Source organism: Python bivittatus, unplaced genomic scaffold (assembly GCF_059951505.1).
Source record: "Python bivittatus isolate LINGU-HERP-01145 unplaced genomic scaffold, Pbiv_v1 ctg000220_np1212, whole genome shotgun sequence".
NCBI classification, from domain to species: Eukaryota; Metazoa; Chordata; class Lepidosauria; order Squamata; family Pythonidae; genus Python; species Python bivittatus.
This window is the reverse complement of record NW_028277048.1, coordinates 15,792,318-15,820,000: the sequence shown is the minus strand read 5'-3', so window position 1 is coordinate 15,820,000 and position 27,683 is coordinate 15,792,318. Positions and strand designations below refer to the sequence as shown.

General features: G+C 43.7%; 2 protein-coding genes across 6 annotated transcripts in view; one reads left to right on the top strand and one right to left on the bottom strand.

Moving 5' to 3' along the window:
- Nucleotides 1-4,837, top strand: part of ARHGAP9 (Rho GTPase activating protein 9) — a 39,292-nt gene extending 34,455 nt beyond the window's left edge. For all 5 annotated transcript variants that reach the window (XM_088137965.1, XM_088137963.1, XM_088137964.1 and 2 more), the window contains 2 exons: nucleotides 668-773; nucleotides 3,715-4,837. In XM_088137965.1, the coding sequence (XP_087994091.1) occupies nucleotides 668-773; nucleotides 3,715-3,901 (293 nt within the window). In that variant the 3' untranslated portion in view covers nucleotides 3,902-4,837. The remainder of the gene's footprint in view (nucleotides 1-667; nucleotides 774-3,714) is intronic.
- Nucleotides 4,838-6,156: 1,319 nt separating this feature from the next.
- On the bottom strand, nucleotides 6,157-26,233 carry GLI1 (GLI family zinc finger 1). Its single transcript, XM_007422069.4, has 11 exons — nucleotides 26,124-26,233; nucleotides 24,999-25,097; nucleotides 22,536-22,731; nucleotides 21,450-21,597; nucleotides 21,012-21,119; nucleotides 19,794-19,934; nucleotides 17,288-17,437; nucleotides 15,845-16,009; nucleotides 15,430-15,660; nucleotides 13,774-14,047; nucleotides 6,157-11,986 (listed from the first exon to the last, which is right to left on the bottom strand). The coding sequence occupies exons 1-11, from the start codon at nucleotides 26,218-26,220 to the stop codon at nucleotides 9,912-9,914; spliced, it is 3,684 nt and encodes a 1,227-aa protein (XP_007422131.1). The 5' UTR covers nucleotides 26,221-26,233; the 3' UTR covers nucleotides 6,157-9,911.
- Nucleotides 26,234-27,683: the final 1,450 nt, after the last annotated feature.

Sequence of the window (27,683 nt, the reverse complement as noted above, 5' to 3'; positions counted from 1 at the left end):
CAGTGTTTGTGCACTGGCACATACACAAAGGGCACTTAAAGTCTGTTTTTCCATAAGGCAGGAGCCCCATATAAAGCACATAAAGGAGGAGTGGTAAGATGGTGGCTGAACAGGTAGCCATCTTCCTGTGTTTCTTCATATATCTTACGGAGGGTAGTTGAAAAAATATGATTTGAAGTAATTGTGTTTGTGCTTCCTTACCTTCTGTAGTCATGCATCCCGCCATGATATTCTGTTTCAAAGATAGGGTGCGAAGGCAAGATCCCATTGTAGGCAAAAGTACTTCAATAAGTACTGGGATTATCTGCAGGTAGTTTTCTCTGCAGCTGGATATGGAGGTGAAAAATGACTTAGAACCAGGGTATCTGCTACCTTTCCCAATCACTCATAAGGATTTGTCATTTGTTTGAGCCTTTGACCCCCAACTCCTCCTTTTTTATGGCTAAGCTGGGGTTGTAGGGCTATTGTATCAACAGCCCTATCACCCCAAAGACACTGCAGTCTACTCTTGGGATTACAGTTTGTTTTCCTTCTCCAAAATGAGCTCCAGATCTAGCTCTGGTACCAACAACGAAGATTTCTGATCTGCCCTTCGGAAGCTAGAATGACTTGCTTGGGAACAGGACCTCCTCAGCTGAAAAGTGTCTTCTTGCTTTTCTCTGTACAGAGTTGTCGGATCACAAGGAAAAAGTGTCGAAGCTTGCTGGGCTGATCCAGAGTCTGCCTCAACCAAACCGGGACACACTGCGTTACTTACTGGAGCACCTCCGCAAGTAAATTACTCACCTCTTATTTGTCCATTAACAATTTCTATCCTGGCAGAATCAGGCTTTTGTTGTTAAGTCCCCTTTTGGTCTTTGATAGCAACACAAACAAGCAAAATCACTAGAAATTAAAAATAGCAAAAGGAAACTAATAATTAAAGCTCTCTTCCACAAAGCTAGGAACCAAAGCAGATGAACTGAAGAGCAATTAATCACTCCTATCCTTGAACAAGAAATGATAAAAAGAGGAAGCTATTAATTAAAGGTAGAATACACTAGACAGACTGGCCTTGCAACTGCATCTTATTATGCATATACCACTGGAAGCTAAGTCTGAAAATTCAGGATACTGGGATCAGAGTTTAAAAATAAAGTATCCATATTCACACGTATAGATTTTCCTGCATCTGAATACAGCACAACTGGACTATTCTACAGCTGAGCACACTGCAAAACTGGCATCCCTCATCCGTAGTGCATGTTGAAAGACCAGTCTGTTATTTATGAAAGTTTATTAGCTGATGCCAGTGGAACAATCTGGCCTGTACACCTAAAGAAGACAGGTAATAGGAATACAGAGGTAACTCTTCACCATAGTTACAAGTAAATAAACTGTCTTTCTTCTTCATGAACTCTGATTATTAAATATACAATATGAAAAAAACGAGGAGTGCTTACTGGGGATGGGTCAGGCTTGTTACTGTGAAACAGAATACTGTATAGCTGTCAGTTCCACTAGGTAGACCAGACCATGAAATTAACTCCACAGGATGGATAAAAGTATTTTTATTGAAATGGGCTATAGTAACAGAATATTGCAAGGTGGATTTTGCTGTACCTCCTCCTCCTTATACATTAGGAAGGCATCTGCTTGAACCACCTCCAAATGTTGCCTTGTTATTTTGCAATTAAAAATGCTTCAACCCTTTTTGTTTAGGTAGCAGTTCCTGTATATTTTCATAAAGGTCATCTTCCTTACTCTCTACAATAGTCTGTCCAGTAGCTGCATTCAATTTTGCTAAGGGCTGTGGATGTGGCTATCCCTCCAATAGAATGGGTGTGGTGGAGAGACATGACAGTTTATAAGCCAACTTGACAGTGGCCGTAATCCACCTACCAACTGATTATGGTAAAGCATATAGTCCTCATTTGAGTAAAGCTCCATAGATTAACTGGCACTGAGCCTGTTGAAGAAAAGTTCTCTTGGATAGATAAAAATCAGGCCTCTGGAGGTGTCTACATAACCTAATGATTCTAATGGTTTAAGAAGAGGATGAAGAAGAACACAGATAATATGATGGTCTGGTTAGCGTGGAAAGGTGAAACCACATCTGGTTGCAGAACTATCTTGTTTGTATGAAAATTTGTAAATGGAGAACAACCACAATGTTGCCTTGTTCTGCAGGCAGAAATTGTCAACAAAAAGGGAGACCTTCTTGTTAGTAACCTCATGTCAGAGAAGTCAAGTGGCTGAAAGGAGTTTGTCATTAATGTGGAGAGAGCACAAGAGAAAGGCTCCAGAAGGTGTGGAAAGGAGTGATTCCTTCTGGAAACTAGAAAACAAAGGAATGTGAAAAAATTGGGAAATCACAAACTAAAAGTGAAAAACATAGAGGTCAGCCAAAAACTTTTAAGGAAGATAAGAGGAAATCTTTACTGTGTGTTTGGGTTGATTCTCCAGCTGTAAGACAAAGGGCTTGAGTCTGACTATGTTACTAGTCTCTTCATGGCTTTTTAGTTTGGTGTGAATGAATGATAGCCTCTAATATGTCCTGTAAGTGAAGGCAGCACTTTACCAGAGACCATACTTGTTGTGGCCACCAGAGTGTTAATTATAAGCTTGATCCCAGCAAGCCTTGTCAAAGAACTTTATCAAGAGAGGAAAGGATGGAAACAGGTACAGCATATACTGTATCTTAACCATAGACTGAGAAAGGGAATCATGACCTCTGCTGGTCCTGCAACAAAACTGTGGGAACTGAGCATTTTTCATGAGGCAAAGAGATCTACGTTAGGGCACATAGTTTGGAAGAAAAGATTAGAGCGATGACTACTTCCTACTCATAGATATTGTTGTGCTTAAGGCTGAGGTGATTGGCCAAAGTGCTGCCTGTTCCCATCAGGTATTTTATTATGAATGCTATATCCCAGTACTATATCCGACTTATAGCATCAGGTGGAGAAGAGTTAGATACTTCATATCTCCTTTTTCATTCAAGTAGAAAATATCAGTGGTTTTGCTGTTGCAACTTGTACCACACTGCCAGATAGAAAGTTCTTGAAAGACCTGCAGGCTTTGAATATTACCACTGATCCTGGGCACTGATGGAGAGGTTGTTCCAGGCAGTCCCATCTCCTCCTGACCATAGTTGTGATGGATTCCCAACTTCATACAGAATCATTAGTCATGAGAACCTGAGAATCTGGTATGAAAGTTGAGTTGAATATTTGGGTTGACATTTCCTGGGAGTGACACAGTGTATCAGATGTGGTATAGTAGAACCTGATGTTCTGCCTTCTGAAAGGGAATTTAAATGGAAATCCTTGCCCCGCATGGATGGTTGAGCAACTGAATGTAAATTTGATCTTGGAGCTAACTTTGAGAATATGGAAATAGAAGTAACAGCATGTCCAAAGTTTGCTTTGTGGAAAAAGTAATTCCACACACTTTGTCTTTTTTTCTCTTATTATGATTTGTTGCCCCTGACTGAGGTGTCCTTGATTGGTTATTTAGCCAAGTCCATTTACTTCACTGGAGTGTGACCGTTTCTTTCACCTATCTGCATAAAGGACTAAGGAAAATAGAATTCAGGTCAATGAAAATGAGTTTCAGCATGTTTTGTTTTAGAAATCAAATCCTAATTAAATCTGTCTGTCTGCTTTAGCAGTGGATACATTGAAAGGGAACCAAAATAGTGTGATGTTCTCATTCGGCTTTTTTCCCCTTCAGGGTGATGGATCACTCAGATACCAACCGGATGACAACTCAGAACATTGGCATTGTTTTTGGGCCAACACTGTTGCGACATGAGCGAGATGTAGCCAGCCTGGTAGAGGACATGGTATACCAGAATCAGGTGGTGGAGCTGCTTCTTAGTGAATTTGCTAGCATCTTTGTGACCACAGGTGCTGAATGACTTTGTTGATGTTTGTCTTGGATATGGATTTCTTTATTCTCAAAACACATTGGATCACAGATAATCTATTTCTGGAGCAAGCACTGGTGCTGTGAAGCTCTCTGCACCAATCACAGCAGCATAGTTTGCCATCATCTTCAGGACTATGTTTTATTAGGAAAGATGGATCTCTGCATCCTCCCACTCCAAGATTTTTTAGCTGGTCAAATTTTTAAGCTGGTATACCTTAGCAAAAATATGTCATATTCATACCCAAGTAAACAACAACCGGTGAGAATCTCAAAGAGAAACGTATGGCTAGCAGCAGTTTGACTTTAGTCTCCCAAATCTGACGCAACTATTTAGATGCAGATTCCAATCCTGACAAATCTGTGAAGAATAGGAGCATTTTCATTCCATAAATTATTGTGCATTCCATGCCCTTGGGAGAGTCCTTACACTCTCTCCATATGGACTGATGCCCTTGTCATGCCAGCCAACCTAGACTTTACAGTCTCCTATCCAGTGTAGCAACCAAATAATTTCTGTACTCTTGAAACCGTAATCCTTCAGGATTGCTTTCCCCAACTTGCTGCCTATCAGATGTGTTGGACTACAAATCCCATGAACTTCTGCTAGCACAGGCAAAGTCTTTTTAAGGAGATGCCTTGTAACTCATTATTAGGGCACATGAGTTTTCCCCCAAATAAAATTGAAATTCCCTTTAAAATTGCTAACATTTCTTGCCAAATAACCTGGGAATCATGGTTTCATCAAGGTAGTGTTTGACTATTTCTTTATTAACAGAGCCTCAGTCCCTTTACAAAACTATCATTTAGAATTGGTTTGAAAACAAATCAATATGACTCTGAGTCCTCTGGCTAACACAGCCTATGACCTATCATTCTCAGCGAGATTTGTGATCAGCTAAGGAAAGCGTTCAATAATAAAAGAATTGCCAGATAATCCGTCTCTTCTCTATTATTTTAGGCTGAAGCTGGCATTTTAGGGATCTCATTTATCTTTTAGGTGTGTATTGGGATGAGTTGGGGAAAATTCATTGTTGCTGTTTTTTTCCTAGCAGATTTTTCATGCCTTTAACAATTTTATAAATGTCCAATAAGAGGAAGTTACCTTTCTCCCATCTGTTCACAAAAAAGTATTTAATTTTTGCCAGCCTTATAGCTGTTAATGGATGGGTACCATCCGAAGGGAAAAAACAAAACAAGTATGTTCCCATTCCCCCTCTCAATCTGAATCTTATGCATAATTTATGCATAAGATTCAGAGATTTGGGATTTAATTCTCCCAAATCATCTTATCTCCCCATCTCAGACAATGAATCCTTTGAAAATCTGACTTGCATTAGAAGAATCAAGTTCAAAAAATTCACGACCGGAGTCCTGTTATCTACACCAGTGTTTTTCAACCTTGGCAACTTTAAGATATGTGGATTTCAACTCCCAGAATTCCCCAGCCAGCAAAGGTTGAGAAAGAATGACCTAAACTAATGAAATGAGACATTGCTGGCCTTAGTGGAAGTTTTTTTTTTTTTTTTAACTGATGGTTTCACATATGGCACTTAAAAGCCTGTTTTGACTTCTTAGCATGTTTTCAGTTTCACATATAAACCTTCTTGATAATAATTCAGTTGTACAAATTCATCAGGAGCATGACCAGCTGCCTATGTTTTAACAAATACACCACTGGGTATTCTCAGGTGCTTTAGAGAGGTCTGTCACCAGCAACTTGCTCAAGCCTTTCTTGACGACTGAACTGTATTCAGAACGAAAACAGTGCATATATAAATGTGTCACCTTAGCACTGAATCACTGTAGATGCTCACTCAGTGCTTCCACAGTAGTCACATAATTCATTTTCTTCCCCAAACAGGGCTGGGAAATTCACACTGGCTGGGTGTGAAGGACCCAGCCAATCAGTACCCTGAAAATCTGGTTCTGGTTTTCACTAGAAATTTGTACAGTGCTAATTAGCTGGTCTTTGTGTCAATTCATGTGTAGAATTATGTATAGTGCTGTGCAGTTGGTTGTGATGCCAATAGAGGAAATTACTTTGATACTTTGAAGAAAAGGATCACCAGGATATGAATCAGATCAATACAAGAATCAGATTCACATCTGATCAATGTAAGAAAATACTATTTCCAACATTAGATTGCACAGTGAGAATAGGATTACATCACTGTACTTCTCCAGGCTTGGAAGCTAAGCAGGGTTAGACCTGGCTAGCATTTGGATGGGAACTCATTAGAAAATGATGATTTTCTTATTTACAATCTAAGCTAGATTGGAAAAGCAAAAGAACATTCTGGAAGAAAGCAATGGCAAACCATTTCTGTATCTTGGCCCAGGAAAGATTGGTGTCATACTCCCTCAGCAATAATTTGCCCGAGAAGTGCTAGCAATAGGTGATCCCTTCTCCTCCCATTGCATTCTTGGGTCGTCTTCTTCCGTTGAAATTACAGCGAGAACTGCATGTGGTCCTGGGACTGGTGGTTCACTTCTGTGGCCTTAGAGAGAAGTGAAATGTTTGGGGACAAAAGCTGTTTACCAAAAAGGAAGGCTTAGTTGATGACCCTCAGTGTCTTGAGCGTCTTGCTGTATTTATTAAATGAACAATTTCGCTTTGCTTTCATTTTTTTTTTCCTGAGGAAATATTTTTATTAACCTTTTATTGGTGCTTTTTTTCTCTAAAAAAGAGAGCGAGAGAGAGAGAGAGAGAGAAAGATTTATAGGTAAAAAATATTCGCACACATATATACTATATACAAACTATCAAAATACATGTCGTCATGATATGCCTAGAATTTGTTCCCCTGCTTTAATACTTCCCTTTGTCCCTTCCCTTAGATGAGGCTCACCCGGGAGAGACAGGCACTGGTTTGGCTTCTAGGCTAAAGTATAACAGAAAGATACAAAATGAAAGCTAAAACAGAAGCAAGGTATATTCTTTGGTTTCTTAGATTTAACTTATATTTTTGCTCTGAAGAAGATGCTTGGGGGTGGGGCATTAGGACAAGTACCATAGTTCATATGTAGAACTATGAGAGAAGATGCTGCCTCAGTGGGAGAGGCGTATCTTCTTGGCGAAATCAGCCCCGGACATCTCGCGCAGGTCCCCTCTCTGAAACCCTGAAGAGCCCCCGTCAGCACGTAGATAGTTCTGAGCCAGGCAGCCCAAGATTCAGCCTTGGTACAAGATAGCTTGCTGTGTTCTGCTGAGGATGTTTTAAAGGGGGATCCCTACTTTTCACTTGCTGGAAAAGAACAAACAAACAAAAATCAGAAATGTCAGGATAGAGGCGGTCAGCGTAGTTGAGAGAACTGAAGATGGCTTGAAAACAGATGCATTATTGGCCTTTGTTTTTATGTTCTCTTTTTTCCATTGTGTGGGGTCCTTCTCTGTCACTTTAGTTCAACAGATTTTTGGAATATTACTAGAACCTCCGAGGCTAATTAAGCAGGGTTGATAGGAGGGATAAGCATACATGCCCCAGACAACGATATTCCCCATTATACTTTTAAGGTTACGATTCTCCCTCTCTCGTCTGCCTCAATGAGCCCCACCGTGTTCTCTTTGCCAGTCTGCCTGATTATATATGGACTTGGAAAAACCAGGAGGGCAAGAACATAAGCTTGCTGACAGAGCACACTGAGCTTCAAAGTTCGGTTCTTGGTCTCACGTAGCTTTAGCTCCTGGGCCATTGCAAGTAGAGAACAGGCCAGGTAAATCTTATCTGACCTAACATAGATTCATACTTGAAGAGTAAGCCTTTCAAGCGCTCCAGATTTAAGGTTATCCACATGCAACCAAAAGATCTTTGTAGTAGGAGCAGTAGGGTTTCTTCTTCATAGCACGATTAATATGGCAGGAGTTGCCTTTCTCCAAAGTTTCTTTGAGACTCGAGCTGTGCACATGGAGGGAACTGCCAGGATGAGCTGCAGCTGCCAGTTGGGACTTTAAAAGGATAGGACTGATTGTTCTCCAGCGGATAGCTGGAAACACTCTAACACAGAATTCTGTTTTCCCTTACTGTACTGATTTGTTCAGCTTCTCTTTCATGGTTTTCAAATTAAGGGATCAAGTATGACAACAGAGTTGCCCTTGTGGCCAAATTGCTGCTTTTGGCAGCCCAGCAGGTGGGATACTTTCCCAGGACCTAAGGCACGCAAGTTGATTTCCAAGTACTTATAAAAGTTGTGGCTTGCATGTGCAACCAGGCAATTACAGCTTTAAGACCAAGAGCTCATAAACGGTTTCAAACACAGTTCATTGCAGCGGTACTACTTCAGCTTCAAGTCATGAAAAGTGTTGTAAAATCCAGTAACGCATATGCCTGTGTCAACCAGTCGTAGCTGATTTGGGATCGAGCGGAATTTACCTGTAGGCTGGGTTAATAAGTGAACTCAGTGTTGGGTGTTTGTTTTCTCTTATAAATTGATTAAACTGAATTAAAAGAAGATTCTTTTGTTCCATAGGCATTTTACTCTTATGTGCCAGTTTGTCCAGCTTTCTATTTAGCCCTCTGCAATGGACATGTGTTTGTTTGTGGCGAGCTGTGGTTCAGGATTCTATTTTTGCCTAATTTCCCATTGTTCCCCAATATATGACAATATATGACAAATCTTTTCATGTTGAAAGGACACCACAGCCAAATCCAACTCCCTGAGGAATGTATCTGTATGCATTTGCAAACATATGCTTCCCACATGGACATCTACTTTTTTAGATACACACCGAAAACATCTTTATCCCAGCCCTCAGAAGATACACACATGGAACTCCTCTCTGTATGGAATCATGGGCATAAATTTTCCATACATCCTCAACCACATTCCAGCAGAGCTAGTCATATACACACATCTGTGTTTTTAAATCTAAAACACAGTGCAGAGAAGACCTTTGATGCAGTGTGGCCAGGTGCCATAATGTTGATTGCCCGCTAAGAGGAAGAGAGGCATGCGGGAAACTGTAAGGTAGGCAAAAGTGACTTTGGCAAGAATTCTGGCAGGACAACAGATTATGTGCATCTTCCCAGCATTGTACTTTTATTATGTTGTGGGTTTTATAATGGTAGTAATTACAGGGTGGGAGCTTATGGCAAAAGATAATTGGTGGTACTTAGAAATGTGAAGTTCACTTTTGCTAGCTTTGCAGATTGGGGGTTCAAATGTGGGAATGGACCTGAATGTGTCTATTATGTATTAGGAGATTACCTGAGACTCAGCAGCTTCCAAGGGTGGGACAATTCTCGTCCTCCAGATGTTGCTGGACTTGTTAGCCCTAACCAGCATGGTCAATGGCCAAGGAGGATGGGATTTTTATTCCAACATCTGGGAGGGTTCTACAACCATGCTTAAAAGACTCCATGTGGTGACAGAGGCAGTTCTAATATACTGCTCAGATGTCTTTCCTCCCCGTGAATTTTACAGGAAAGATGTATGAACAGGTGACACATTCCTGCCAGCTCAAACTCCACACATTTTTGCAGTATGTATCTAAATCTTACTTTTATAAATATATGCATGATAACAGACCTGAGGTACCCTATCAACTAACTCTGGGACATTGTGTAGGAAATGCTTGGTAACATTCTTGTTTCCTATTAATAGACTGAGGATTTTGAAAAGAAGCATTTGGGGAGGGGTGTGATGCTTATCAAAAATACTGGTTTCCTTTAGGAAAGAGGAATTAGTGGGAGGAAGAGATGAATGACTATAAATAAAATCTAGGTAGTCCTGAATTCTGCTTTTCTAACTAAGAGACTGGAATTAATGCACTTCCTTTCCCATAGCTGCCTATCTTTCAGCCCATCCCATCAGCAGATCAGCTTGTCCAGGTCTCTGAGGATATAAGGCAGATGCTATTTTGTACCAAGGAACCTGGATGTTACTAGTTAGAATCAGCTCTCTCCCCAATGAGTTCAGCCAGTAAGAGGCATGCTTGTCTCTTGTATCTGCCTGATTCTGATAAATAGCAGTCTTTATCATCAGAGCCTTGTCTAAACATACTAGGAAAGGGTATTAAGGAACTGGTTCTCCCCTGCCAATGAGTTCAGCATGGAATTCATATCCCCGACTGCCATGTTGGTTGGGCCACCGGGTGGGGTAGGACTCAGGGCCTCTGCATCATCAAGGATGGCTGTGAAGTCCAAGTGGGTGTTTTCTAAGTCCAGAGTGTCCAAACTGTTAGACACTTGCTCTTCTGGCAGATAAGAGAAAGAGTCAGATTTAAGGGCATCCAGCCCAGGAGCATAAGGCCCACCTGGATCCTCAGCCACACAGCTGGGTGGCTGATGGTGCCTTTGATGGGTGTTCATCAACTTGTGCCCAGCTTTGCTCAGCTGCATGTGCATTGGGATGGAAAAACTTGCTTCTTCAGGACTATGAAGAGGGGGTAAGCGCATCATGTGGTGGGGGCCACCATCATTGGGGGTTTCATAAGGGCTAGCTTGATAGCTCAAGTTGCTTTGTCGATTCAGTGGCTTTGGTCCACCAGGTGGATGTGGGACCATCCTTGGATTATAACACTGACTGTTGGGGCTTGAAAGTGCTTTGTTTTCCATAGCTTGTGATGGCCTGGCAGGGTAGCCTGGGTATTTTGCACCCGGATAAGGCTGGTGTTGCTGGCTGTGCCCATTCTCTGTGCCATCCACGCCACCCATAACATTGCTGACTGGATGCTCCCCCCACATCAGTGCTTGCTGTGATTGCACATAACTCCGTACCATCATCTCCTTGACTTGCAACATTGGGGTCTGGGATCTCCTGCTTGGGGGCTGCCCCGTGCCATAGCAAGAGCTCTGCTGGCTTTCAGGCTGGTATCCACTATCTCCACAGACCGGTTGAGATGGGTTATATGACACCTGCTTCATGCTCTGGCAGGGTGCAAGAGCAGCAGTGGCTGCTTGGAACTGTTGCTCGGCTTTGATGTGTGCCTGACCAAACTGGAATGTCCCCTGTTGGCCGTGATTGGCAGGCTCTGTTCCCACATGCTTAGCATCAGGGACTGGATACTGGGTGGAATGGCACTGCCCCATGCCAGGGAGTGATGCAGGATTTATCCCTGAGCTATTGCTGTCCCACTGCCGTGCTGGGTGGAAAGCAACGTTCATCTGGCACTGAGGCTGGATGTAGTCCGGCTGCTCAAAACCACCCTCTAGCTGCTCGTGGCTCACCGGACTCATCTGCAAGTCACCCACTAGCCTCAACGTGCCTCGATGAGCCAGACCGCTCTGCAGCTCCACGGCTGCTGCTTGGCACGGATAGTTCCGCTCCTGGTAGGTAAGGTAAGGTTCCACCTCCAGCACTTCCTGCTCGCCAGCCGGGACGGTGTTCTCCATAGCGGCAGTTTCCAAAAAGACATTCTCGCTGATGCTTGGTGGCCGTGGAGAGAAGAGATGGTGGGGAAGGTTGGCCTCGGCGCTCCCTGTCACTTGTCCACCGGCTCTACCTGCACCTGCTGGACTCATATTGCTGAGGCTTTTAAACCTCTGCACTCGTGGAGCAGGATGGGCCTCCGCCACCGTCTGCGTGGGGTCACTCGCTCGCCGGCCACTGTGGCTCAGGTGGGGATGGAGAAGGCCAGTGCCACTGTAACCATGGTAATCATTAGTGTTGTGCTCATGCACAAAAGGAGGCACGCACGAGCTAGAATAATCCCCTACGAGATTCGACTGAGCAGCTCTGTCCATATGGGGGAGAGGAGTAGGAGGTGGCCCACCTGTTGCAGCCGCATATTTGGCCTTGAGGCGGTACTGCTGGGCTGGCGTTAGGTTACCCAGCCCTGGAAGTCCTCCGCAGTGGCTGGCCTCGCTGGAGCGTCTTGAGGCATCAGGGGATATGGGGTCATACATGTCCGGTGGGCCAATTCCATTGGGGGCACCCCCTGCTGGCAGATAGGGTGATACCATGGAAGAGCGGCGGCTGACGGTGTAGGCCGAACTGACGGTGCTGGTAGTGCTACCTCGGCGGTCCCCTGCCAGAGTTAGAGAAGGCAGGTCACCCGAAGACAGCTCCATAATGCGTCGGTGAGAAGCAGCTGCAGAGGGGCCCCCGCACACCCCAGGCATCTCTCTTCCAGGACCTGCAGGAAGACAAAGCCGTCCATTAAAAGGACAGAGAATGCAATGTACCTATTTTGTGTTTTTTTAAAATTTTAAAATAAATAAGTGGCAAGGAGAATTACTAAATATATACAATTAATACTCAGTATAACATTAATAAGACTGCAGCCATGAAATTAAAAGACGCTTGCTCCTTGGGAGGAAAGCTATGGCAAGCCTAGATAGCATATTAAAAAGCAGAGACGTCACCTTGCCGACAAAGATCCGCACAGTCAAAGCTATGGTTTTTCCAGTAGTAATGTATGGCTGTGAGAGCTGGACCATAAAAAAGGCAGAGCGCCGAAGAATTGATGCCTTTGAACTGTGGTGCTGGAGAAGACTCTTGAGAGTCCCCTGGACTGCTAGGAGGTCAAACCAGTCAATCTTAAAGGAAATCAACCCTGATTGCTCATTGGAAGGATCGATAATGAAGCTCAAGCTCAGATATTTTGGTCACCTAATGCGAAGAGAGATCTCTTTGGAGAAGACCCTGATGCTGGGAAAGATTGAAGGCAAAAGGAGAAGAGGACGGCAGAGGATGAGATGGTTAGATAGCATCACTGAAGCAATGAGCATGAAACTGAGCAAACTCAGGGAGGCAGTGAAGGACAGGAAGGCCTGGCGCAATATGGTTCATGGGGTCACGAAGAGTCGGACACGACTTAACGACTAAACAACAACAACAATTCAACCTCGCCCCCCCAAAGCTGAAACCCCTCCCCAAACCTTAAGGTAAGTTTTCCAGCCCTGCCATCTGGTGACGGTGTCGTTGGTGCAAAATAAAATAATCTGCATTTCCTTTCCCACCAGAACATCGCTGCTCCACCAGCTTTACAGACAGCCTGCTTACTGGGCCTGAAAAATGGGGAAAGGGGCTCTCCTCCACCAACTATTAGCCCTTGCCCCAAGGTGCCTCCAGACTGTTGGCTCGGCCTCTCACCGGACCGTTCAGGAAGCGGGCCTTCCCAGGAAACGGCTCTCCTTCTGCCCGGCTCAGTGACCATAGAGTTTCCTCTACCCTGAGGCTTGAGCGTCTGACTGGTGCGCTGGGTGCACGTGACGATCCCGGGGCTTTGAAGACACGAGGCATCTCAAGCAGCAATGCTAAGAAGTCAGGATGGGGCAGGGATGTGGGAAGGGGGCAGCACACAGAGGAGGCTTTACTACTTTCTCCTCCCCACTGCATCGAGACTTCTGGGAGAGGAAGAGTTTCCTGGGTGTGTGTAGGAGTGGCCCCCTGAAGACCTTGGGGACAAAAAGCTGTCCCCCCCCCCATGCAGCCTTAGAAGGAGCTTTCACGTTATCAAAAACCTGCTCAACATCTGGTCTTGGCTCTGAACACCTTCCCAGCTGTGTTTTAGGGGATTGGGCCACACAGATCATCTCTTCTCTGGTTTGGAATGGATGCAATAAATCAACACAAATTAATAGATTCAGAATCTCCTGTAAGGTTTACTCGTTCCAAGTGATTTTTACTAAAAAAAAAAAAAAAAGGGAGGGAGCGAGGCAAAATTAAGAGGTGATAGTTGGGGCACTGTTAAAGAAAGAAGAGTTTTTGGAAGACAGCTTTCCCTTCCCTCCTAAAAACATTTCAGAAAAGCAATTCCAGCTACCCTGATATGGCTCCTACAGCTGCCATCTTGAATACTGATTTTTTTTAATTGATTTTTTAAAAAATTTTAATGTTGGTAACGACGCTGTTCATTTCACTGCCTTCTAGTGACTGGAAATGTGGCTTTAGCCATTCCTCTGAGCCTCCCCCACTTACCTGCCCCAGGGATGGAAGGAAGTTTGACCCCTTTCACGGAGAGGGGCTTACGCAGCTGCTTGAGTTTATCAATGCGCAAGTTCTCCAGCTTGTGCAGGGCGGACAGCCCAGAAGTCCCCATGGGCTCAGATGGTTCCTCCAGCACTGACAAATCCTCCAAGCTGCCCCCTGCATTTGCGTTCATCTCCACGCCGCTGTCATTATTATTAGCACTGCCCAAGGGGGAGCGTTCGCTGCTGCAGGATGACTGACCCCCGGGGCTGGGCTGCGGCTTCTGGGTGGAGGTGGAAATACAGAAGCATCATATTGTTGAAGTGATGGTTACAGCTCAAGTTTGCTTTCCATGCTAACCACTTCACATTCCTTCTTAAGGTGTGTCTTGGGCAGTAAGCCAAAGATTTGGGAGACAAGGGCAAATTTCAATCAGTGGGGCACCGAAATTAAAGTTGGGTTAGGTTTTCAAGCTTTCTAGTTTCTTTTCCACCTCAACTATCAACTCTTCCATCTAGGCTTTCCTCATTAGTGCTCAACATGATTTTAGGCCATGTAATCCTTCCTTGAGATGCATGCTCAATAGTTATACTGTAGGTTGAAACTGGAATGACACTCAGGTCCTACCTCTCTGGAACTGTAGTTCTGTTATGGAAAACAGGTATCTCTAATGAAGTAGCCACAGCACCCTCACCCAAATAAATGCTCAGAATTTTTGGGGGGGTGGGGAGGAGAACCAAAAGTGTCAAATAGCAGCTTTGGGATGGGAAAGGTTTTTGACAGAAAATAGGGAGAAAAAATTAAATGCTCAATGTCAGTTCTGATTGACAGCTGCTACTGAATAAATAAAAATGCTACCGGTTTTAGCACTGCTTATTGTTTGATCCTGAAGCTAGTCTGGATCAAACAATCTCATCTTATTCTGGAGTTTAAAACCAATTTCCTCTCTCCTCTCTTTGGACAAATGCAAGATGGATATACTTACGCCCAAGTATATACTGTATATTTGCACTAAAACTAGCCACAGATTTAAACAAAAATTCTAAGGCAAAGTAATTTGAATTCTGCACACAGAAAAACTAAAATTGGTGAACTGTGCAACTTGGGTGTGTGTATGCTTTGCACAATGAATTCTGCTTCCACTAACTCTGGGGAGATTGCCACATTGCAGCAAGTCTCCGTTGTTATGTAAATACATCAAAACTATACACCCCAATTAAAAGAACTCTGATTCAAATTTCTCTGACGGTTGAAGTGGCACAAGGTCATGCTTTCAAGCCCCTTCCCTTTTTATAGCCTTAAAGACTAACCTGTGTTTTTATTTAACACAATAAAAAAGCTTCTTAGGATGACGCACACATACTATACCAATTTCTGAACATACACAGTTCAGATGTGGAAAACAAAGTGCCTTGATTTCTCTTTCTTGTCTCCAGGTCTGCTTTCCATATGTGCAGCTGTTCATTAAAGAACATTTCACACATCTTTGTTTTTGCTGTAAGATACATACTAAGTGATGTAGGAATTGGCCTTTGGTGTGTTCCTTGAATTCAAGAAAGTCTGTACCCAACCTCAGTATCTGTTCAGCCTGCCCACCAAACACCCTTTACAGTCTAATGTCCTCTTCTCCCACCCTTCTCTCCACTTCCACCCCATGCTGCTCACCAAATTAGAATCAGGTACCATGAGTTTGCCCTCTTCCTTCCTGACCTCACTATCTTTCTCTTGCTTCATGTCACCATGCAGAGCCAGAGTCCGACTGGTGGGTACGGTGTCTCCACGGTGCTTCTTGGTGACGTGAGCATCTGGCCCATGCACTGTCTTGACATGCTTCCGCAGTGAGCTGGGATCTGTGTAGCGTTTGGTGCAGCCTGGGATCTTACAGACATAGGGTTTCTGCCAGAATACAGACAGGCCATTAGGATACAGATGGAGCTTGGGGTACCTCCAGGGCACCAAATACCTTCTTTGCATTATGGCAAGGCAATATACACGCAATACTGTATGGTGTGCCTCCTTTTTTGGAGCAAGTCAACATCAGGCCCTAAAGCCAAGGCTTACCTCAAGCAGTTGTCCATACCTCATTGGAATGTGTCCGGTTCTGGTGCTTGGCCCGGTCAGAAGCATTAGAGAAAGCCTTATTGCAGCCCTCGTGCTCGCAGACGTAAGGCTTCTCACCAGTGTGGGAGCGCAAGTGAGTCTTGAGGTTCTCCAGCCGTGAGTAGGCCTTATTGCAGCCTTCAAACTGTATGATAGCAAGCAAAGAGGCTCGCTGTGTGGTCGAACGAGAACCCTCCTCAAATCCCACTTTGTGGTTTAGCCAGGTTAAAACATTTCCTCATTTACTGAAATTCTTTTCTTACTCTGCCTCTGAGTTGATTCTAGCTATCTGATATATTTCATGGGCAACTTCACCAGTGAAGGCGACTATAATCCTGCACACGTCCTACACAGAGGGGTTTTACAGTGCAGCCTACAATCATGGTTCCAGTTGATGGAAAAAGCACCTGGCTGAAAAACGACAGTGTTGCGGAGTTCTTATGCAGGAAGAATTATATCTCGATAGCAAGGCAGCTTTTCCTAACAGCGGAGGGGGGTTTTTTTTGGTTTTTTTTTTTTAACAAAATGGCCAAACGTATTGCATGCACTGAAAACACTGGGGTACTATAAAGGTACTATAAAGATACCCTTAACCCATGCAGAAATTCAAGTGACTTCATGGATGCACCCATGCCATTTTCTTGGCTATAAGATAGAAGTGGTCTACTATTAGATTTTTTTTTTAAATTCCCAGTCCAGCTTACAGACTCCCTGGCTGGCTTCTCATCCAAGGGCTTATGAGCCCAGATAAAACCAGCCAGGTTCTGCCACCTGCTGAGGGTCACACTTACATCCAAGAAGGATCACAAGAATATTCTGAAAGCAGAATCCCACTCAAGCAGGTGATGCTGAACAAGTCAACTAGGCGTTTTTCAAAAGGAGTGAGAGACAGAGTGGTGGTCTGGCTTGGGGTCAGCAATTTATTTTTTCCAGGGGACTTTTGTTTCTCTAGGAATGGCAGTAGCTCAGGGGTTGTGGCACTGACTGAATTATGATTTTAGCACACTGCTTTCATAGGATGGAGGAAGTACCGTTTGGCTCAGGGTGTTCTTAGTATTCTGAGGCGGGCAGAAAATAAAGAGGATCGTGAACTGACTGCAGAACTAATTGGAGGGTCTGGGAACTGGAAACAATATCACGTGGAAGTGCTTTAACCGGCAGATCTGCAGCCAACCACAGCGCTGCAAAAATGGCAACATGTGTGCAGTGACGTCACGGCACAAACCCTACCAGTTACGTACTTGCATCCTGACGCCTGACGCAAATACAAAGATCGCGGCATTTGTGTCGCGACGCCATGATACCCATTGGTCGCCAGCCCTCCCTTGCCCTCGCTGCAGAGGCCCACGGCTCTAGCCCCCGCCTCTCTCTTTGGGTACCCCAGCCAGTTCAGATGCCAGCGGTTTGTGCTTGTCCTTCTTACCGTGCACTTGTGAGGCTTTTCTCCCGTATGGCGCCTCATGTGGACCACCAGCATGTACTGAGCTTTGAAGGGCCGTTGTTCCCGTGAGCAGTCGTGCCAGTGGCACACAAACTCCTTCTTTTCTCCGTGGATATGCTCGTTGTTAATGTGCTGCAGTGTTAGAGAGAAAAAGAAGCACAAAACCCAGAATTAAGCGGCAGCAATGATGTCAGAATTCACCCGATTTCAGGAGAACAGGAGAAGCGGTTTCAGATTCCATCCGTTGTACTCAGGACTGAAACTGGGGAGATTAAATTCAATCATTTTTTTAAAAAACCTTTGCTTTACACACATGTAATGCAACATTCCAGTAGTGTTTGTTACACATACCACTATGGATTCTTGTATCAATGTATTGTCGAAGGCTTTCATGGCCGGCATACGATGGCTGGTGTGGGTCTTCCGGGCTGTGTGGCCGTGTTCTGGAAGTTTTGTTTCCTAACGTTTCGCCAGCACCTGTGACCGGCATCTTCAGAGTGCAGGAGCACAGACAGGAGCAGTTCTCTCTGTGCCCAGGATGAGGTGACCCTTTTGTGGGTGTTTATAGAGATCTGAGGGGGGGGATTGGGGGTGTGTGGTGGGGGGGTTAGGGGGTGTGTGGGGTGTGTGTGGGGTTTGGGTTAACGAGTGGCTGCTGTTTTGATGTCAGAATACCTGTGTATCTTCCTGGGGATTAGGCAGGGTTTTTTCTTCTATTGAGTTGTTAACGAGTGGCTGCTGGGGGTGATTAGTATGTTTGTTGTGTGAGCTGCTCACACGTCCTGGTGGTTGAGCTCAATCTCTATAAATACCCACAAAAGGGTCACATCACCCTGGGCACAGAGAGAACTGCTCCTGTCTGTGCTCCTGCTCTCTGAAGATGCCAGTCACAGATGCTGGCGAAACGTTAGGAAACAAAACTTCCAGAACACGGCCACACAGCCCGGAAGACCCACACCAGCCATTCTTGTATCCCTTTTAATATATTAGCTCTTTCTGGATTAATGTACTGGATGTTTGTTTTGACATTTTACAGTATTATTTAATTGTTTGGTCTTTTCAGCTTGTTGGCTGCATTGTGGTATGGTGCTCACAGGGCTATAGTAAGAGGTAATTAATAAAGGAAAAATATAAACGATAAAAGCCTGGCTTTTAAATCATATTAGAAATTGCGTACTTCTAGCTCCTAATGTTGGTCTGCTCAGCCATGAAGCTTTTTGGGAAAGTAAATTATTTCTTAGCCTAACCTACTCTGTAGGACTGGTGAAGGAAAAAAAATGGCATGATTACGTGTAAGTCCTTATGGAAAGGAAGGGCACAAACGTGACTAATTTGTATGATCTTATGCATTAATAAAAGTAACATTCTTAGCAGCTTGAAAGAAGTGGATAATCTTTCACACATAACAGATGAAAGATCTTTAGGATATCAAACTGTCTCTTAGCTTTGAACAGAGATGAGGAACATAAAATAGGGCCAAGCTCACACTGGAAACGTCACTTGGTGTACTAAGCATACTGTGCCTATCATTCTGTGAATATTCTTAGCACCTTTCCCATACTACAATTCCCCAGTTAAAGCCATCTATTTTAAAATTCCCTAAGAAAGCAGAGAGTGGGTTTTCCTTTCGGTTCATCCTAGGAGAACATGAATCAGGAATGCTGAGTAAGTGTGAAGTCTCCACATTACTGTGCGGCTTTATGCTGCAGACCCAGGAGACCCACTTTGGTGTCACTTTTTTATGCAAATAGATGTTGCAGAAGTCACAGCCTTATGAAGGCAGGGACTGCCAACAGATCTCTATTATTACTGATAGTAATAATTATCCTGACTTCACACCAGAAAACTACAGACAGTCCCCTACTTACGAACAGGTTACATTTCAAGAGGCTGTTTGTAAGTCCGTTTCATTCGTAAGTTCAACCAAGTAAAAAGTACTGAAAAAAGTAAAAAAAAGAGGAGGCAGGAGGCAGGGCAGTGGTGTGGGCAGAGGAGCCCTGTCTTCTGCTGCCGATGCAAGGAGTGACAGCATGCAGACTGGAGAGTGCAGTGAGATGAGCTGGTGGGGCGCGGCATGCTCCATTGCCAGGTGAGGCAGGACAGCAACAGAGTGTGCCGTGCTGTGCCGTGCCGCACCAGCTCGTCCCTTCACCCAGGGAACCACCACTACCTCTCCTGCCTCACCTGATAAACTAACCCTTTCCAGGAACTCCAACTCCAACCTCCCAGAAGGCGGGAGAAAGAGGGAAAGGGTTTGCGGCGTGCTGGAAACTAACCCTTTCCTGCCTTCTCCTGACTTCCGGGAGCATCTTGTATCAGTGAAAGTTCGCAACTCAAAAGTTCATGAGTAGGGGACTGTCTGTATATAAAAGTGAACCAGGACTCTTTCTGAGATGCATTTCGAGTAGCTTATTGGAACAGGGGCTTTTCCAGTCCACATAAAGGCCCCCACCAATCCTGAACACACCTTGGCACCCTGTCAACTCACATGCACCAGCTGTTCCTGAGTGTCAAACTCTTTGGCACATCCTTCCCAGTGGCAATTGGTCTCATATACCGCTTCAGCTTCCACCTTCCCGTCTTCCTTCTCCAATTCATCCCGTGGATCAAGCACACTTAGTAAGGGGTCCTGGGATGGAAATAAGATATAGTGCGTATTCAAGGATACTCTGGGAAAATTCACTAGAGAGTTTCTTTCACTTCAGTTCACCAAAGAGGACAGACAGTTCTCCCCACCTCTCACTCCAACAAAGGTTCCATGGTGTGGGCCTGCCTGTTGCCCCTGACAGCAACTTCTTAAAGAAACCAAATCTTGGGCTTGTGCCGCAACACCACGTGATCCCAGGAAAAGATGTGTTTGCTTTAAGGAGGTGCCAGTGGGTGCAATGTGTGGGCCCACATGTGCTCCAATCCACCTTTTCCCCCTTGAACCCAGATCAATGCACAGGGCTAACATTTAATCCACTGGAAGTGTTTTTCAGATGGCTCTCAATGGCACCCCGTGAATGAATAAACTGGGTGAAGACATAAATTGGTTTCTCTTACTGTCAGCCTAAGGAACCGATATCTCGCCATATCATTACTGATTTAATTGCAGCCCTAAATAATAGCATATTAAACAGTCACTGCAGAATATGCGTGCTGGCTGTCTCTCAGTGTAACTTCACCACTGCTACAGATGCCCCAGCCAGAGCAGGTGCCAGCCAACTACTCAAGCCCATACAGACATTTATGGTGCGATTTTTCTCCTATCTGGCACTTCCCATGGATCAGCTGCACATACAGAACTGTTGCTCTCCTTCACGCATTATTTTTCTGTCTATAAAGTTTTTGATTTTTTCACAGGAAAAAGGTCAAACCAGAAATCTCCCCAACCTCCCCACAAGGAAAGGTTGCACTCTACGATTTTGGTGCACATGCAGCCTTTCTCATGTCCAGAGTGGTTCTTCTCTCCACCATTAACAAGCAAAAAGCCGTCACGGCTACAATAACTAGACTGCGATTCATCCAGCCATCTGTGAGATAGGGGCGTTCGGGGGAAAATCACGTCAGCATGGTCTTTTTGTGTAACACCGTCTCTGAGAAAGATCAATCTCCGGTTATTCTCTTCCTCCTGTTCCACGCTGGGAGCCAGTCCCCAGGCTATGGGTGGGGAGAGAGGGTGCATCTGTGGGCGCGTGAGCACATTGCTATGGCCTGCTGTTACCTGTGTCCCCGTAGAGGCAGGGCTGGAAATGTCACCCTCCGAGCACTCCTCCAGGCACTTGGTGCTCAGGGCATCCAGCGGGCTGCCCAGGCTGGACTCTGACTTCAGCTGTGGGAGAGAGACGGCGAGAGCTCCAGGTGACGGCACCCCCTCCAACTAGAGCCCCAGCCCCAGACACTGCCCCTCTAGTCTCCGCAGCCACCCATCTTCCTCTCCCAAACTAATTCCACAGATCTTTCTAAGCCTACCAAGGGTGCTAAGGCACCCCTAGGAATTTAAGCATTTCTAATAGCATAGCGGGTTTTTCTCTCTCTTTGTATTTTCCCTGCAGGTCTCACTGTTCTGCATAACAAGTATGCTGTGGCTATCTGCGAGGCATCTGATCTTGGCCTATTTTAGGGTGACAGATCACAAAGGGCTAGATGGGCACCCTCTTACCTGGCAGTGCTTCAGCATCCCACGGGGGGGTGGCATATGGTGCATCACCCCTGGCCGACCAGCCACATGATCATGAGGTCCACAGGGGATCGTTGGGGGGTTGTGGCCAAAGGACATGCCTTGAGGTTTCTGGAACCCGAGCGAAGGGCTGTAGGGATGAGAAAAGAAAGCATGAAGCAGTTGCCTCACGAGGGTTCATTTGCCTAGTTTTATAAGTGTGACAAGGGCAGCGTCTGTGTGCTTCTGATTTCACAGGAATGCAACTAAAATGGTGAATGTGCTGTGGAAAGAAAATGCAACTACCTGGGACTCTTTGAGTTTAAAACAAGGCAAATTTCTAGTTCTCGGCATAAACCTTGGGGCTGCTAAAACTTCTGATGGAGTGTGACAAGAAATTATTTTGCATCTACAGTACAGTATTTTGTTCAAGGTGCATTTGTTTCCCATTCCTGTATCTAGTTTATGTTACACTCAACAGAGTTATCCTCTGATTATAATTCTGCTGCTCTTCTGGTTTTTATTATTTACAGTTTTGCTTTTTGTTTTTGTTTTTTTAGTGCTCTAGTCTTCTTTAAGAAGCAATGTTATGATACCTTGATTGTAATTTACATATACTCTGTCTTCTTCTTTCTTTCCTTCTCTCTCATTTTCCATGCCTGTCTGCTTACTGGACAGTAATAATAGTTTTTCTCTCATAGCCATCTTTTTGAAAAGGTGGGATAGAAATCTTTTAAATCAACAAACAAATTCAGTTGAGTCTAAAGCATTGGGTAGTTAAGGGGTAAGTTGCCAAGATGACCTTGGTCAGTCCTAGCAGGCTGCCCAGTTCTGTGGATACCTTCTCCATATTAAGGGCTTTGGGTTTCAGATGGAGTTTTCAACAAAAGCCAAATGATCCATCTTGGCTTGATTCTGCTTCGGAGTGGCTCTAGTAGGGCATTTAGTTGGTGCCCTTTGAGAAGCCATCAATCTTTCTGCATGACATGGGTAATATCAATATTAAACTAAGAAGGCTCCAACTTCCTATACAAGTCAGCAATTGGCGCTGCAGTCTCTGGAGGCCGTCTACCTGAAGGACATGTCTACCTGACAGCACCAATAGAGAGGTGCCCATAGGAACCCCCAGATGAAGCACAGCGGGAGTTGATGTAAGCCACCAAAGAATTGGGAGAGGTGCGGATGACAGTTTGCAGGTCAATGCTGGCATCTGAGAGTGGTGAGATGGACAGGGCCCGCTTTTTGGTCAGCTTTGCTGTGCCCCGGGGTGTAGAAAAACGAGTACCTGGAGAAACACAGGAAGAACATAGGAAACTCCTATGAAACCATCAATCCCAGGACCAGGAGCATGAAAGGACAATGGTTGTCCCTAGTTTCAAGCAGGATTCTTTTCTAGTCTTAACTAGAAATGAGAGGAATTGGCCCTGGGATCTTCTGCCTGCTAAGTATGAACTAGATCACAGAGATGTAATTTTGCCAAGAAAGAAGAATTGATTCTATCTGGGAGGAGAGATGTGATCCCAAGGCCTAGATCAAGGTTACACTAGTGTGATGTAGTGGTTAAGGTGTCGATGTAGTTCAAGCCTATCTTCAGCCATAGAAGCTCACTGAGGAATTTTGGGTTTCTCTCTCTCTCTCTCTCTCTCAGCCCAACCTACTTACAACATTGCACTTGCAGGGAAATTTTTATTTATTTATTTATTCGATTTATTTATTTATTCAATTTATATGGCTGTTGATCTCAAACAAGTGACTCTAGGTGGCAAACAATCATAAAATTAATTAAAACCAAATTGCAAACATAATACAAAAAGAAAAAAATAAATGGGAAAAATGTGAAGAGGCAGGGCTATGTGTGTTTCCTTGAGCTGCTGGAAGAAAGGCAGGATATAAAGCTGACAAACAAATAAGGAAAACATGAATAAATATGGAAATGCATTTCTCCACATGTCTAGTTTCCGGAGGTGGGACGGGAAACCTAAAGCCCTTTGGATGTGCAGAATTATAGCTCCCATCATTGGTCCTGGGAAGTGGCTGATGGTAGCTTTAGCATCTAGAAGGTCCCTGTTCCCCACTCCAGTCTCCAAGCATCATGACACATTCTGAGAAAGAACTTTTCAGTCCTTGGGTTACATCTCACCTCTGGTCCAAAACCTAAAGGATTATCTTTCTATGGGATTCTCTCAATCAAATCAAATCAAATCAAATCAAATCAAATCAGTTACAGCCATAAGGCCAGATACAGTAAAATATCTAATAGTAGAACTGCTCAATACATCTATGTATGTAACAGAAAAATAATGAGTATAATAGGATCTAAAAATAAATAAGAACATATATAGTAAAATAAAAAAAACAGTATTATAAAAAGTGATGAATAAATGAGTATCCAAACTTAATTGATGGTGCAACATATTGTACAGATGGTAGCAAAAACTGGGGGACTTAGGATATTTTTGAGACCTTGTCTGAAACAAGCAACAGTAAGTAGAAATCATGCTCCCTGCCCAGAAATTTCTTCAAGATCCGATAAATGAAGGTCTCTCCAGAGTCCTTATACAGGGAGCAGTGTAGTAGCATATGGCTTAAAGTTTCTATTAAGCCATTACCAGATGGGGTTTTCTCAGTATCTACATGTCAGGTTTTCAAAATAAAGAGAAGATTCTTTTCCCATTCGTTTTTAAAATGAAAGGCTGACGTTCCTAATTTTAGTAAAATTCATGAGGTATATCTTTTGTATCGATTCTACAATTTTATTTACTTTTAAATGATTGTTTTACAATATATACTACATGGACATTATTTATTATGGTCTTGAGCTGCTAATGGTGGGATTTCTCACAAGGAAGTAAATGTATAATTTATTATACATAATAAATGTATGAGATCTGCCCAGATGTTTCCAAGAATTCTTCAATGAAGTTTTGGATATTAAAATGTCTGTCTGTCTGTCTGTCTATCTATCTATATTTTAAATAACTGAAATTGAGTGACTTCAGGATTTTATTCACAATTATTATGATTCAAAACTTTATTTTAGATTGCTAACATGAATGTTTATGTTTCACAGGGTCATATTTAGGTAATTATAGAATTACATGCTTTTTGCCATTAAAATAATCCATAAAGCAAAAAAAGCAGGGGGAAAACAAAAAAAAAGACCACTAACTGATTTGTCATGTGGAACAATTCAAATCTTTGCTAACCAAAAGATTTCCCAGTCAGGTGGACATTTCTTCTCCAATCTGCCTGCAGAAAATTCTGCAAACAGAGAAGTTACACTGGAGAGACTTCCTCCTTTACGCAGGACATCAAGTGGGGCATTTCAGAGGGCATCCTAGAATCTGTAGAGGCCAAGGATGTGGCATTTTATCTGCTAGGGAAATCTCACCTCCCACACCAATATGGAAATTAAATGAACTGAATTGAAAAGGGTACCTTAGATAAAATCATTACTACTGGGGAGAGGAAGGGGATATATCCTTGGCTGATCATTTCCTGACCCATGTCCACTAAAGATTCCCATTTTCCACAGTCCCCTAAAAAACTTACCATCAGTATGAGAAGGATGTTCACCTCCAGGTACCAATCCATAGGTGTGGTGATTCCCCACTGAGTTGGTTTGGTGGTAATAGGGTAAATCATTGATGCCTGGGAAGGGGAGGCAAAACAAAGCAAGCCATAGATATGGAGGGAAAGAGACAGAAGGGTGGGACAAGTAGAGAGACAGAAACATGGGAACTAAGACATGGGAACTAAGAAGTCAGGAAATGCCCTGCTGGTTAAAACCGAAGTCCACCTACTTGGATAATCTATTTCCATCAAGAATTGGATAAATACATCTAGAAATTTACAAACGAGGCATAAAATATTGACTTTTCCCACTATTTGTCCAACCTACTAGTTCTGAACATAGCAATCCTATTTAGCTATTATAAATAACAAGCCAGATGCACCACAAAACATTGCAATGTAGAGTGCAACTCTGTTCCATTTTCTCATTCCATTTTACTTCCCACCACCAGTTCTCCATTTCCCCACTCCACAGCTCCATCTTCCTTTATATTCCAGTAAGGGCAACTGAGTTTCCCTAATCCTCACTAGGCTATTTTTGGGATGGAGGTGAGGATAGAGGAATTACCTCTGAGGTTTATTTCCCTAAGTTTTTTTTTTTCTATTTCCGATACCTCTTCCTTGTGTATAGGATGACATTTTGTCCTACATAAGCAGTAACATTCTCCTGGTAAAGACAGGATATATGATGGGGTCTTCTGTACTTACTTCTAATTATGGCACAAACATACCCTTGCAACCTCTTTTCTCTGTCATAACATTGCCTTCAGCAAGATCTGAATGACCTCTTATCCAACATTATAAGTTCTTCCCCTTCAGTGTATATCCACTCAGATATATCTGGTACACTGGGGCACATAGCACTACTTTAAACTCATAGAGCAACAAGGAAGCCTCGTAGACTTGGCTAGGATCCAACGTGAAATGAACGTGTACACGTCCTCACAACGAAAGCTCTGCAAAAGGGTTTCCACAGCAAGCTTGCTAAGGCTCTTAGGCCTGCTGACATGGAAAGAGCCCTGGGTGCTTAAGAAATTTGGAAACCCCTCTTGGATAGGCTGTTATTGTCACTCTCTGAAGTCAGGGTCTTTCAGCAACACTGACCTTCTACCATAGCGTTAGGTTGCCCTTGCCCATGGAGAGGCCGAAGGTAGCAATGTTCCATGTAGCTGTTAACCGGTGGGTTCATTGGATTGAACATGATTTGTCAGAGGCCGAACACAGTCAAAGGAACATCTGGCAAGGTGGGCCAGGAAGCGGCACTGCTTCTGTTGAAGAATCCAGATCTGCAAGAGAGACAGCATATCATCATATTGTGCGTGCGTGCGTGTGTGTGTGTGTGGTAGCATTTAGGTGATGGGTAGCTGTAAACCTATTTCTGATTTATTCTGCAGTCAGCTCAAGATGCAATCCACCAAGTACCTGTCTCTCTGAAAGGATTCTTAGTTTGCAGCATTGTCAGGGAGAGAGACAGCTGTTATGATGTAGTGGTTAGGAAGTCAGACTAGACCTTGGAGTCTTAGATTTAAATCCTTATCCAGGCTTGAAGCTCACTTAGGTGACTTCAGGTGGACAGGTCCATACTAAGGTTTAAAAGGAAGAAGTAAGGGATAAATACAGAAGAGTTCCAAATGGAAGACAACAAAATCTGGCCTGTGCCCTCTGTAAAATTCTGTGAATGAATCAGGATGATTCCACTGTAAAATCCTCATCTAGAAGCACGCTTATTCTCAGGCACATAAGGATTGAAGAAGGAATAATCACCTGGGGAGGCTTCTGATGACACAGAAATCTGTTTTGCAAGAAGTATTCATTTAAGTTTGCTTTAAATCCAGCCCGATAAGAGTCACACATTTAAGTTGTGCATCCTCAGCAGTTTTGGGTGGCAACCTTGTGCTATGTCCTAGCATGATAATGTACTGCCCATTTTTGCCTTTGCTGGTATTGGCTGGCTGCTGTAAGGATTTATGTGCTTTATTAATCTCCAAATAGGACCAGCTTTCCATTGCCCAAGACACCATCTGAATCTCATCTGGTAGATGGCAATAACCAGCAATGCTTCTGGATTCCAGTAGAGGGAGCCAGCTCTTAACCCTCTTAAACAGAGTCGGATTTACTAAAATAATTTCCTAGCCTGTTCCTGCTAAAACAGGTTGGCTCCAACACCCACCATCTCCGATCTGCATAGCTAGTTGTGCCATCTTTAGATGGCAGGACTTGTAGTCCAAGGCATCTGCAGGATATGTGATGGAAGAGGCTTACTCTTTAAAGCCAAAGGCCACGCATGACAAATGTGAATATTCTTCCCTGCTCCCTGCTCCTACTCCAAAGCAACTGGCAACCATCCAGGGATGCATTTCATTAAAAAAAAAAAAAAAAGACAGATGCTACTGGAGATATTCTCTATAACATGACAATTTGCCTTTATAATCTACAATATATCTCAGTGCTTAATCATTGAAATAAAAAATTGTAAATGTTCTTGTTTATCAGATTTTCATCTTATGCCTTAGAGCTAAAGTTCTCTTCCATCTCATTTTGTCTTCAAAACAAACCCTGAGGTAAGTTAGACTCAGAGATCATAATTGGTGCAAGATGAACCAGTGAGGCTTTTTGGCTGAGTGGAGATCTGAATAATTCCTCTGCTCTTAACTCTCAACTATG

Coding starts and splice junctions, on each gene's coding strand:
- GLI1 (XM_007422069.4), bottom strand. CDS start 26,220: ATGTTCAATCCAATGAACCCACCGGTTAACAGCTACATGGAACATTGC. Junction 17,438..19,793: donor CTCAGGAACAGCTGGTGCAT/GTGAGTTGACAG, acceptor CTAACACTGCAG/CACATTAACAACGAGCATAT. Junction 16,010..17,287: donor AAAAGCCTCACAAGTGCACG/GTAAGAAGGACA, acceptor GCTATCATACAG/TTTGAAGGCTGCAATAAGGC.